Raw genomic sequence first — 13,701 nt, 5'->3', positions numbered from 1 at the left:
CGGGCTGCTTGTGGCCCATGGGCCTTGGGTTGCCGACCCCTGACCATGACTTGGAGTTCCTTGGAAAATAAGTTGGGATATAAATGCAAATGATATGCATTTATATTTATATTTATTCCTCTGGCATGATTGCTAATTGCATGGTGGGAACATCACTGAATAGGGCCAATGTGTTGATAATAAGGAATAGATTCCTCAAAATTATCCCTTTCTCAATTTGATTCAGTGATGCAGCCATGTAAGATCTCAATAATTGGCACCAGTGGCGTTTGCTTGGTTTTGAGTAAGAGACCATTAACTTCCTTGAATAGTTTGTAAAGAAAACACAGGAACTGTGTGCATATTTGAAATGCATGATTCCAATAAATATTACTGTTGACTATTTGCACTCCAGTAAATTTTGCTTACAAAAGAAAATAACAATAATAAATGCAAATGATAGTAATAATAAGTGAGCACTGTCTCAGGCCACCACCCATCTCTAGGTATAGAACTGAGAGGAGTGCAAGGCTCCAAATGTGAGCTAATGCCCACTGCCACATTCACCACCACTGCCACCTTGAGGAGACACTTTTATCCAGCCGTTTATTGGCTGTGGGAGAGAACAAAGGCCTCTCGTTCAGAGGAATACCTGGAAAACTGCATCAAAGTTCTGGGCACCCCAATTTTAGGAGGATATTGACAAGCTGGAAGGAGCACAGAGGAGGACAGCCAGGGTGGCGGCCTGGAAACCAAGCCTTGCAAGGAACGATTGAGGGAGTTGGGGATGTTCCGCCTGGGGAAACAGAAGCTGAGAGGTGGTGTGATTCGAAAGGGCTGCCCCATGGAAGATGGAGCAAGCTTGTTCTCTGCTGCTTCTGAGGGGGGGGGGAGGAGGAGGAGGAGAAGAGGGAGAAGGGGAAGGAGAAGAGGGAGAAGGGGAAGAAGAGGGAGAAGGGGAAGAAGAGGGAGAAGGGGAAGGAGAAGAGGGAGAAGGGGAAGGAGAAGAGGGAGAAGGGGAAGGAGAAGAGGGAGAAGGGGAAGGAGAAGAGGGAGAAGGGGAAGGGGAAGGAGAGGGAGAAGGGGAAGGAGAAGAGGGAGAAGGGGAAGGAGAAGAGGGAGAAGGGGAAAAGGAAGAAGGGGAAGAGGAAGAAGGAGAAGGAGAAGAGGAAGAAGGAGAAGGGGAAGGGGAAGAGGAAGGAGGAGGAGGAGTTTGGATTTGATATCCCGCTTTATCACTACCCTAAGAAGAGCTATAATGAAGTAAGCCATGCATAATTTGAGAATGTCCACACTCGTATTTATGTGATCTGGAATTCCTTTATATGACATATAAAGTGAAACCATCATTTTCAAGACAACCATTGCACAACAGGCCGGCAAATCCGGAACAATACTCTTGTGATCTGATAAAAGTCGAAAGTTTTTACTTGGGCTTTGTAACTTCAACCCATGTGCAACCGGACTCATTTTCTGCGCCTATTTTATTGTTGTGTTTTTCATCCTTTAATGTTCGTCTGTTGCTGTAATTGTTCTCCCTGTTTCATATACATAATAACATGAAGTAACAGTGGTACCTCGGGTTACATACGCTTCAGGTTACAGACTCCGCTAACCCAGAAATAGTACCTCGGGTTAAGAACTCTGCTTCAGGACGAGAACAGAAATCGCGCGGCGGCAGCGAGAGGCCCCATTAGCTAAAGTGGTGCTTCGGGTTAAGAACAGTTTCAGGTTAAGAACGGACCTCCAGAACAAATTAAGTTCTTAACCCGAGGTACCACTGTAATGGAAAGAGATTAGACAGATTAAGGGAGAAGAGGGCTATCGATGGCTCTTAGCCACAACAGATGCGCTCTGCCAGCACGGGCAGAGGCAGCGGTGCTTCTGGGTACCCAAAAGCTAGAAGCCACAGGACAGGAGGGGGTTTTGGGGGGGTCAGATCCTGCTTTTGGGTTTCCCACAAGCATCTGGTTGGCCACTGTGAGAACAGGATGCTGGGCTCCCTTTGGCCTGGCCCAGCAGGCTCTGTTCTTATGAATGTTATGCTCACTTTCTGTTTCTTGGAACTCAGGGATCTGTTACCTTTAGGCTAGGAGTGCGAATGCAGCATCAGTATTAAGACTGCCGCCTGCATCTATATTTGCGCTATAAATCACACCTCTTCCTTGCAATAAACCAATCACTCGTCCAATAGCTCTTGGTGTGCAAGTTGTTTTTTTTATTAGGCATCAGGGTTGCAGAAACAGGCACACATTCAGGCAATGTGCGTTAACTCTGCGCCAAAGATCCCATTTCTCACAGAAGGGAATGCTGAGCCGCCCATGCAGGCTGCTGCACACATGTGAAGGTTCAGACAGACACACTTAACACCCTCTAGAGTCTTTCTTGAGGGCAGGCAGAGCGCTGATCTGTAGACACGATGGAGGTGTTAGGGGAAGCCCTAGGCCAGACTCTCCCTAACCTGACGCCCCCCCATCCCAAGCTTTTGGCTCACACAATTCCAGCTAGTGTGGCTGCGGGACTACAGCCGTAATCCAAAACATCAAGAGGGCATCATGTTGGGGAAGGCTGGCCTAGGCTGAGGTTGGCGCTTCTTCATTTAAGGTCCCCGATGGGGCAGGAGGAGCACATGGTTGGTCCTGACCCCACGGCAACGTGGAAGGCGTTTTCTGGGAGCTTGGAGTCAGGTCTTGTGGTAGGAACTTCGAGCCTCTGGAGGGGACGAGGGCAGTCCTGACGCTGTTGGAGGAACTGGGAACTAAACCCCCACAATCGGAGGCTCCCCAGTCTGGTCTTAAAAAGCAGCTGCTTTGGAAGACTTCAGAGAGGAACTGTGACGCCCCTGCTTGAGAAATTTCAAGGAATGCACCTTGCAACCTTCCCCACCGAGGCGAACCAAACAGCTGTGAGCCCTGCTAGTCGGAGGGACACCCTCTGCAACCCCCAAGCTTTGCAAACGAGACGCCGAGGAGGAGAAATGGAGGAGAGAAAAAGCCAAAACGCGGGGGGGGGGGGGGGGAGAGACACAGGGAGACAGACAGATTTCCTAACTGCAGAAAGAAAGCACACTGAGAGAGAATCTCATCACCAGCCTTAAAAAAAAAAAAAGAGTGAAAAAGGAGCGGTTGAAGTTTGCTATGGAGGGATCAGTCAAAAGAGAGCTTTTCCTGAGCTGCTGCTACTGGGGCAACAGGCAGAAGAGAAGCAAGCAGGTGCTGGTAGCCGAGGGTGGAGAGGTCCAATTCTGCCGCCAGAGCCCTGGGATGATCCCACAGCTGGCCTTGCTCGGGGCACCAGTGGGCTGCACAGAGATCACACAGAAGTCCAGTTTTACTTGAACAGGGGCAGTGAGCTTTGTGGGGTCTGGAATGGAAGTCCCATCCCATCCCATCCCTACGGTTACATGACTGCTCAAATGAGTGATGCTCTCGAGATCCAGGCAAGCATTTTACAGCACGGGCGATGCAGCTGTGCTGAGCAGATTCCTACAGTGTTTAAAGCGAGAACCAGACTCTTGACACAGGTGCACTCGACCAAAGGGAGGAGGGGACCACAAACCCATCACTTAAGGAAAAAACACCCTAAACCCAAACACTGTGAAATGAAGACTCAGGTCACAGACTCCGATTCTGCTCCCCAGGAGGCTTCGGGCAGGAAAAGCCACAGCCGCCAGCACCTCCCCAAGTTCCCCTGGAAGGGTGCCTGCCTCCTCGCGGCTCTGGAACTGGAAGGTGGCAGTCACAGGGCATCTGTCCAGGAAGGGGAGCCGCCCATCTCCTCCCGGACGCCGGCCAGAATGATGAAACGGGCACAGAGACTCCCAAGTTCGCTTGCTTATTTTTGGCACCGACAGCGAAGAGCTCAGGTCCGTCTTCATCGTCCAAGAGGAGGGTGCCTTGGTTTACATAAAGTCATCTGAGTCGTTGCCGTCCTGCGGGAGGGGGAGGACAGAAAAAGAGCTTTCTAGAGGATGTTTTAAGGGCGGGCGGGCGAGCTTTGCAGGGATTGGGCAACTCTCAGGCTGGATCCCAGAATTAATTCTCCCTCACTGGGTCCACATCTACCTGATCATCACCGAAACACAAATGCCACCAAAAGCCTTCCCCCCCCCCCTGCATGAATTTGTCTAATACTCTTTTGGAGTCTTCCAAATTGGTGGCCATCCTGTGGCAGGGAGTTCCACAGCTAAACAATGCCAACCAGCTGGGGACAGGCAGCTTCACAGGATTAAGTCTTTGCTGCCTCCTCATTCTAGTCACATAACTCTAACCCTTACAGGCAAATGAGTTTGGAGTTTTCACTTTCTGGCTGGGAAGCCTTTTCTGCCTCCTGCGCACAGCCCAGAGGCTAAATTCTTGCTGGGCCCATCCAGCTTTTTAAGTCTAGAGACAAAAGGAACTGCATAAATGCAAGACTCCTTTCAGCATTTTTTCAAAAGGGAGGCATGGGGAAGCCACCAGGCAGTCTATTGCACTTTCTCTCATTCCTGTATTCTTTATGCTCCACTCTCAAGCTAAGATTGGCTTAGAGTTATATTAATAATTATTATTACACTAATAATTTTATTATTATTACCCTTCCCAACGGACTCGGTAGCCCCAGCCACTCTGGGCAGCTTCCAACAAATATAAAAGTCTAACAAAACATCAAACATTAAAAAAAGTCCCCTAAAAAGGGGTACCATCAAATGTCTTCTAAAAGTTGTACAGTGGTACCTTGGTTTTAGAACAGCTTAGTTTATGAACAAGTTGGAAACAGTATGTTGAAAACCAGGAAGTAGGCATTTCTGTTTGAAAACTTTGCCTCGGAATTAAAATGTGTTCCTGTTGAGTCCGTTCCATTTCCAAATTGAGTTCTCCTACAATGCTTTCATTTGATGGATCAATGGTCTCATTAGACAGTAAAATTAATGTTAAATTGCTGTTTTAGGAGTTGTTTTTAAAAGTCTGGAACGGATTAATCCATTTTGCATTACTTTCAATGGGAAAGCGTGCCTCGGTTTTAGACCGCTTTGGTTTTAGAACGGACTTCTGGAATGGATTAAGTTTGGGAATCAAGGTACCACTGTACAAGTTATTTATCTCCTTGATATCTGATGGAAGGGCATTCCGTAAGGTGGGTGCTTCTACCGAGAAGGCCCAGTTATGAACAGTGAGAAAGGACCCCAAAGGAGAGAAACAAAAGGTAAAGGTAAAAGAGCCCTGGACAGTTAAGTCCAGTCCAAGTGATTACAGGGTTGTGGCGATCATCTCACTTTCAGGCTGAGGGAGCCGGCGTTTGTCCACAGACAGCTTTCTGTGTCATGGGGCCAGGACTAAACCACTTCTGGCACAACGGGACACCATGACGGAAACCAGAGCGGATGGAAACACCTTACCATCCCACTACAGTGGTACCTATTTATCTACTTGCACTGGCGTGCTTTCGAACTGCTAGGTTGGCAGGAGCAGGGACCGAGGAATGGGAGCTCACCCCGTCGTGGGGATTTGAACCGCCAACCTTTCAATCGGCAAGCCCAAGAGGCTCAGTGGTTTAACCCACAGCGCCACCCGCGTCCCACCAGAGAAACAGAGGAGTGGTGGGAGTTCCCCTCTTTTCACAGGGCTCTTGCTGCCCAGCTTGACCAAGAGGTACTGGAGAGGCTGTGGCAGTGCCCTTGCATAAGGGCGCAGACTTTCCCCAGCTGAAGTTTACTAGCTCTGAGGAAGCCTGCAAGGGGAACGCATGAACCGTAGAACCATCAAGCTGGAAGGGCACTCAAAGGCCATCCAGTCCAACCCAGCTTGCTCTCTCTACCCAGGGATTTTGCTCAGCAAAGGCTAACGTCAGCGGTGGAACTGGAAGGAGCTTGCCACTGCGCCCATCCAGCCTGCTGCTCACTAGGGCAACAGGCTCCTCGCGAGAAGCACCCTGGGCATACCTGGTTGGAGGACATGTTCTCCGCTTTCATTAAGGAAGAGTAACTCCTGCAAAAGGAAAGGCAACAGTGCATTCAGACATTGCTCAGCCAGAGATAACCTGGCTGGCAAAAAAGTACAGCCCTCTAATAATAAGAATAATTTATTATTTGTACCCCGCCCATCTGGCTGGGTTTCCAACAAAGATGAAAAATACACTAAAATGTCACATATTAAAAACTTCCCTGAACAGGGCTGCCTTCAGATGTCTTCTGAATGTCAGGTAGTTGTTTATCGCTTTGACATCTGGTGGGAGGGCGTTCCACAGGGCGGGTGCCACTACCGAGAAGGCCCTCTGCCTGGTTCCCTGTAACTTGGCCTCTCGCAGTGAGGGAACCGCCAGAAGGCCCTCGGTGCTGGACCTCAGTGTCCGGGCTGAACGATAGGAGTGGAGACGCTCCTTCAGGTCTACTGGACCGAGGCCGTTTAGGGCTTTAAAGGTCAGCACCAACACTTTGAATTGTGCTCGGAAACGTCCTGGGAGCCAGTGTAGGTCTCTAATGCAGGGGTGGGGAACAGAATCTGGCTGGCAGCACTGTGACTAGCCAGGATGGCTCTGCTCCACTTCCAAAGTGCTTGGAGGCAGCGATGCTTCTGAGTGCCAGTCGCTGGCAGCCACAGGAGCTGAAAAGGCTCTTGCGCTTGGGTCCTGCTTGGGGGAATCTGGTCAGCCGCTGGGAGAACAGGATGCTGGGCCAGATGAGCCACTGGCTCTCCTGATGTTCTTATGAGCCACCTGCCTATCACCTGAAATCAGGTAACCCAATTTCAAAAGGAAAGAAGCAGAGGGGCACTCACAAATCGATCCCTTCTTCCTCTCAAGCTACGTAGCCCACAAACAAGGATCCCATACGAAAGCAGGCGAGGCCCGAGGGGCTCACTTTAAGCATCAGTCAACGGACTGGCGCTTATAGCAAGGATGACTTGCCGAGGAACAACCATGTTTTCAAGGCTCCTGATTTCTCCTTTGCAAACACGTTTTTACTTGCCCCACACATGACAGCACCTATGTTGTGGGCACGGTTTTGGGGGAAACAGGGCCAGATTATTATCCCTCCTGGGCCTAATTTGGCCCACAGACTGCAGCATCCCACCTCTTGCTCTAATAGTTCCTTCAAGAGCTTGCAAGATCGGAAAAGCTGGAAGCCAAAAGAATTCCATTTTCCCACAACTGAATCATAGAATCATAGAGTTGGAAGAGACCACAAGGGCCATCGAGTCCAACCCCCTGCCAAGCAGGAAACACCATCAGAGCACTCCTGACATATGGTTGTCAAGCCTCTGCTTAAAGACCTCCAAAGAAGGAGACTCCACCACACTCCTTGGCAGCAAATTCCACTGTCGAACAGCTCTTCCTGTCAGGAAGTTCTTCCTAATGTTTAGGTGGAATCTTCTTTCTTGTAGTTTGGATCCATTGCTCCGTGTCCGCTTCTCTGGAGCAGCAGAAAACAACCTTTCTCCCTCCTCCATGTGACATCCTTTTATATATTTGCACATGGCTATCATATCACCCCTTAACCGCCTCTTCTCCAGGCTAAACATGCCCAGCTCCCTTAGCCGTTCCTCATAAGGCATCGTTTCCAGGCCTTTGACCATTTTGGTTGCCCTCCTCTGGACACGTTCCAGTTTGTCAGTGTCCTTCTTGAACGGTGGTGCCCAGAAGGTCAGCCCCCCACCTGCAAATGTCCAGGGGCCCCCAGATCACCCCATGAGGCTCAAAGGGCTGCTGCAACCAACTTTTTAAAATAATAATAATAATAATAATAATATTTTTTTATTTATATCCCGCCCTCCCCAGCCGAAGCCGGGATCAGAACTTCGCACATAGGGAACCACACACCCTTGGTCACCTCTGGACCTTGGCCAAACCCAGGCAGCCCAAACACCAGTTTCCTGACCAAGCCACGGAAAAGGAGCCCAGGAGGCAGTGAACTGCAACCAAAGCCTAGCAAGGAGGCAGGGTTCATGGGCGAACACCGGCCTGCTTGAACGCACCCTAGTGGGGCGCTCGCACGCTTATGCCACTGGCCAGGACCCACAAGGAAGGGGTGGCAAGAGGCACACTGGCCAAGGAACCAACCACTGTCACAGGGGTGGGGTTGTGCCCCCCCCAAAAAACCCTGCCAGAAAGTTGCTTGCCTACGTCTGCAGCAAGGCCAAGAGGCATCGCTCTCAAGGCTCGGAGAGCCTCTTGCGCAACACATTGCTGGCCCATAGAGTCAGGTCCTAAATCATGTCACGGTTATTTAAAAGTTATGTGTGAATTCATCTAGAAAGGGAAGACAAATCTGTGCCCAGCCCTGGGCTGTGTTGCTCAGGAAAGCAGGCCGGCTGCCTTGGTTTTCTGCTTTTTTTTCTACACCCACCCACACCCCCATTCAACTGGGACGGGCCCAACTCGACTTCCCAAAAGGAGGTCATTGCCTCGCTCACCTGAGCTCTTCCATCTCTTTCTTCTTCTTCACCTCCTCCTTCTCTTTCCGCTTCATCTCCTGGATCTGGGCTTTCTTCTCGTTTCTCTCCTCCCGGTCGCGGGATTCCTTCTCGGCAGCCAGGTCCGGGAACCGCTCCACTTTGGTCTTCTCCAGCCGGTTCAGGATCTCGTTCACCCTCTTCTCCACCGTGACAATCTTCACCTGGGGACAGAAAAGAACGGTGATCAGCATTCGCGAGACCTGCTCCCGCCTTCCCAAAATCGCTGGAGGCCAAAGCTGCGATTCCTTCACTGCAGTGGGTTGGACCTGATGACCCTTTGAGTCCCTTCCAACTCTTACAATTCCATGTTTCTGGGAAAGGCTGGCACAAGGAAGGCAGGCAAGGAAGAAACCATCACAGTTGGGGGAACCCTGGACAGCACAAACGGCAACTGAGTTACAGTCAAACTGGAAGACACAGCATCCCTGATAAACCTCATCTTTCCCACCCCCACGAAGTCAACACAGGAGGAAAAGCCCAGGGCCCTGCTCTCCTGAGCATCTGTAAGGAGGGAATGAGGCCAGATACTGCTGTGGCTCCTGCCAGGACCAAGCGGAAGGTTGCCATTGTCACCCTTCCACTTCTAATTATTCAGAACTGAGGTTGTTTTGAACAGCTGTCAGACACTACTCTGCCCTTCCATCATGTCGCTAGTTCAAAACATGAAGTCAGCAACTTCCTGCCTTCATTTGGTTAAAAATACATTTTTTAAAAAATTAATCCCATGCTACAGGGCCTCCAGTATCCGATTCGATGTCATTGATGTCATTGGAAAGGTTTCTTTTTTCCAGGCTCAAGAGATTACATCACTCGCCCAGAGTAACACAGGAAGTCTGCGCAATGGCCAAAGCACACCCCCAGGAGGCCAGGCTGGCTGGCTGACCGCATCCATCCCCTCTTGGAGGCCATCGCCACTCCCACCTCCCCTTGCTATCCCCCAATCCTGGCCACATCGCCAGGGCTTCAAGCCCAAGCGACCCTGTGGGGAAGCCTCACACACTGGAGAGGAGAGGGATGAAACACATCAACAAGGCCCATGTAAGTGTTGAAATAAAAAAATGCACCCCTGAAATGTTCAGCTGCCTGGAATAGCTCAGGACCTGGAAAGAGGAGGAGAACAAAACGGGGTTTCTCATTCCCAGTTATAGGCCACTGACTGTGTTTTACAGGTTTGCCTCTGGCTGGTGGCTTTCCTTTCAATTCCAGGCTGAACTTTTCACACACAAAAAGTGGGGATGGAGACAATGACAATAATCCACCAACAGCATACAAATCAATATGGCTAACCTGATCCAAAACACCCACCCACCTCACTCACACACGAAAGCAAAGATCACCACAGCCAATCACAAGCAAACAATCACACCCTAGGCCAACCCCAACCTCTCTCACCACCAAAGGAACACAAGTGAACAACACAAACAACGCTGACCCCAAACTCTACATACATTAAACATAATAGAAACACCGCCACCCGACCCCACCCCCATCCATCTTCCCTCTCTCCACCCCCCCTTTCTTTTTTCTTTCTTTTTTCTTTTCTTCTCCCCCTAATGCCTCAACAAATGAAATGGATTTGTAAAAATGTTACATGGAAAAAACAACAACGAGGCATTACACTTACTTCTGTAAAACAAGAAAATCCTTAATAAAATATCAAAAAAATTTTAAAAAAAAGTGGGGCTGGAGGTGATATGCTTTTAGGCCCTGGTTTTGCAAAGACAATGCTGAACATGGGAGGAGCATGAACTTTGCAAGGTGCCGTGTAAACAAGTCAAGGCATTGGCCCATTTGGTCCAGCCTGGGACCTCTGGACAGAGTCTCCTCCCAACGGGCTTTGAAGGAGGAGTAGACAAATTCATGGAGGAGACGGCTATCAACGGTTGCTAGCCATGATGGCCATGCTTTGCCTTCGCAGTTCGAGGCTGCTGGAAATCTCAGCAGGGAAGAGTTGCTCTTGTGCTTGAATCCTGCTTGCAGACGTCCCAATGGGGGCGTCTGAGAACAGATGGGCCACCAGGACTAGATGGGCCACCAGGCTCTTCGTATTTTCACAACCTCATTTTCTAAGGTCTTTTTTGGGAGGGGGTTGAACCAAAAGGGTCTTGAGGCATCTTAAGGCCCAACACACAAGCACATTCCAGGGTGAAGCATGCAAAGCACCCAGCTCAATCCCTGCTGTCATCTCCAAGAGCCCTGCACACCCCCCTCTGAAAATAAACAGGTGGTGGTAAGCAGTGGGGATTCAGCCCCTCCCAACTAAAGGTGATGCAGGTGGGGCTTCACCGGTCTGCCCAGCAAACATAGAACTTGACCTCACCTATGCGCATCTCTGTAAAGGTAAAGGGACCCCTGACCATTAGGTCCAGTCGTGACCGACTCTGGGGTTATGTTTTTGGTAATTTGTTATGTTGAAATTCTTAATAAAGTTCAGTTGTGTTTGCAATAAATTACAATCTTCATTGTTAACTTGGAGAAAAAAAATAACTGTGGATAGAGGCAGGCGCACACAACACAAACACAGAGAAAGAGGGAGAGAGAGAGAGAGAGAGAGAGAGAGAGAGAGAGAGGAGAGTGGCATACAGTCTCTGTCAGCTTCAAACCTTACTTAATCTTTGTGGCTTCTCACATGAAATAATAAATGGTTGCTGCATAACACACAGCTTGGCAGAGCAAACGCAGTTCCCCCCTGCAAACCACCCCCCCACCAGCAATCCACGCACTGCACAGACTGCAACCTCGGTGGGAGAGGAGCCAAAGGGTGCTGCGATGCCTGAAGAACGGCAGCAGGAACTCCCACCCACTCCTTCCTCACTTTACCCATGCGGCAAACCTCCCGCTGTTTCCCTGGTGGGCCGGTGCTCTGGATCCAGGAGGTGGGTATCTGAGAAGATGGGAGCGGGGGCAAGACACTTACGTCCTTCTGGTTGTGAAACCCGATCTGCCCCACGTCCATTTCCGCCGTCTTCTTTAAGTTGGCCCAGGAAGTGTACACAATGCTGACATTATTCGTTTTGCAGCCTGGAAGAACAAAGGGGGCCGTTTTGTTCACCAAGCTGATTCTTCTCTCCCCCACACCCCCTTTCAACCCCATTTCCTAACAACTCTTCGCAAGACTCGGTAAGCCAGCATGGTGTATGGCGGTTAGCGTTGGACTAGGTCCTGGGAGAGATCAGGGTTCGAATTTCCACTTGGCCATGAGGCTCGCTGGGTGACCCTTGGGGGCCGGTCACTGCCTCTCATGAGCCTAACCTACTTTACAGGGTTGTTGTGGGGATTAAATTAGGGGGAGAGCCACGCGCACCACCCTGAGCTCCTAGGAGGAAAATGGTGGGATAGAAATGCAATAAATATAAAAGAATAAAGAATAAGAGTCCTTTAGGTTGGCAACAATGCAATGTCAGCAGCTGTTCCCCAAGGGACTGGGCACCTCTACAGAAATGTTCCATCAGAGAGATGGTTTTTGACTGGGCTGGCAAAGGAGGGAACGGAGGACATCTTAAGCAGCTTCTGTGATGCCTGCCCCTTGCGAGGCGACAGGTGGGAGAAGCCACGCCATCAGAGCAGCGTCAACCGGCTCCAGCTGCCCCCAAAGGCCTCATTCTCCACCCATGATTCCTCTCTGAATCCTTGCTGGTTTCTCCAGGCCAGGGCATGCTGCAAAACAGCAACGCCTTACCTTGAATGCTGTTGGCTTTCACCAGGTGGGCGCAATCTATCAAAACCTCCTTTGGGATGTCCTCCATCGTCTGCCCCTGAAAGGAAGCAAGGTAGGAAGTGAGCAGCTCGTGCGGAGGAACAGGCAAAAGGCATGCTGGGAAGGAAGTGGATTCTGCACACAGAGCCAGGGGTCCCTGCAACCGAACTGCCAGCTCAGGGCCATTGCAATTAGTCTGTTACCGCAAAGATAACCACCAAATTAGTCGGAGTAGACCCATCAAAATCCAGAGATTCCAACGGGTCTGCTCTCAGTAGAACTTAATCGGATACAACCTGAATAGTTTTGCAGCACTTTAAAGACTAAGAAAATCACAGAATAAAACTGTACAGAGTAGATGGAGCTGACACAGCCTGCAAAATCATACACCACAATCAGTGGGTTTACTGTATTTTTCTATGTACAAGACTATATTTCCCCCAAAAAATTTTAAAGTTTAAAATTGGGGGTTGTCTTATACACAGAATGTTGCAATTAATTATTTCTTAATTTGGGGCTTCAAAAATAGGGGTCATCTTATACATGGGGGCATCTTATACATGGAAAAATACGGTAGCTTTCAGAGGCTACAATATGTTGAAGAAAGCCAGTCACAGGGGCTCTCCCTTTTACGCAGAATATTTTATAGGCTTTATAATAAAATGGCCTTGATCAGCTCCAACAAAACCTGCAGAGTGTTACAAGAATATGTCAGAGGACCTCTTTTAAACATGATAGTTTTCAGCAGCTGGTGCATTACCTTGGGGGAGGCTAACAGGCCGTGAGAGGAGGGGGCGATGGCTGCAGCCCCCAAAGTGGACAAGTGGCCCTCCCTCCCTCCCCACCACTTGGCTGAGTAAGAACCACCACAGAGGGCAAGAAGCAGAGCAAGGCTGTTTACCTTGTGCAGCCGGAGGTAGACATGGGCAGAGGAGAGCTTGTCCACATGGAACCTGCACACAATACAGCACAGATCTGAGTGAGGAGATGATTCAACCCTAAAGAAATGTTGCCCTCCGTACCGCTGCAAGAGGCTGGCTGCCACCTGGCCATCAGAATCTCAAAGCATGCATACTTGATAGCGGGGGAAGGAATTTTTATGGCTTATCACGCTCACATCTCTGCAAAAGTATGCAATGGCCTGAAGAGGAAATTGAAAGGCTGAAGGAAACAGCTGCTAAAACAGCGCCAATTCCCTCTGAGCCGAGTGCTCCCTCTAGCGATCCCAAGGCCAGCAATGCGAGATGAATGAGACGAGGCCTTCTTCACACTGCGCACACAGAGGAAGAGGGGGCTCTCGATGGCTCAGCTCTGCCTCTGCAGTCAGGTCTGCAACGCTTCCAACTGCTGGAAACCACAGGAGGGGAGAGTTGCTCTTGTGCTGGAATCCGGCTTGGGGGTTTCTCATTGGGGCATCTGATCGGCCACTGTGAGAACAGGATGCTGGGCTGGACAGGCTACTGGCCTGATCCAGCAAGCCCTGCTTAGGTTCTTATGTGGAGCCAGTGTGATGTAGTGGTTAAGAGCGGTGGACTCGTAATCTGGGGAACCGGGTTCGCGTCTCCGCTCCTCCACCTGCAGCTAGACCTTGGG

General features: G+C 50.0%; 2 protein-coding genes across 2 annotated transcripts in view; one reads left to right on the top strand and one right to left on the bottom strand.

The window, feature by feature from the left end:
• The window catches only part of SCARA3 (scavenger receptor class A member 3), an 83,099-nt gene extending 69,409 nt beyond the window's left edge, over positions 1-13,690 (top strand). The window contains exon 7 of the transcript XR_014509252.1: positions 13,615-13,690. The gene's annotated coding sequence lies outside the window, so the exon portion shown is untranslated. The remainder of the gene's footprint in view (positions 1-13,614) is intronic.
• The window catches only part of CCDC25 (coiled-coil domain containing 25), a 22,328-nt gene continuing 9,906 nt past the window's right edge, over positions 1,280-13,701 (bottom strand). Inside the window, exons 4-9 of the mRNA XM_083432790.1 lie at positions 13,010-13,061; positions 12,091-12,166; positions 11,329-11,432; positions 8,370-8,572; positions 5,900-5,945; positions 1,280-3,910 (exon numbers count right to left, since the gene is read on the bottom strand). Coding sequence (XP_083288916.1) covers positions 3,881-3,910; positions 5,900-5,945; positions 8,370-8,572; positions 11,329-11,432; positions 12,091-12,166; positions 13,010-13,061 — 511 coding nt within the window. The 3' untranslated portion in view covers positions 1,280-3,880. The remainder of the gene's footprint in view (positions 3,911-5,899; positions 5,946-8,369; positions 8,573-11,328; positions 11,433-12,090; positions 12,167-13,009; positions 13,062-13,701) is intronic.

The sequence above is a fragment of the Podarcis tiliguerta genome (assembly GCF_965153285.1).
Source record: "Podarcis tiliguerta genome assembly, chromosome: 3".
Classification (NCBI taxonomy): Eukaryota; Metazoa; Chordata; class Lepidosauria; order Squamata; family Lacertidae; genus Podarcis; species Podarcis tiliguerta.
The sequence above is the reverse complement of the archived record's forward strand: the minus strand, read 5'-3'. Positions and strand labels throughout refer to the sequence as shown.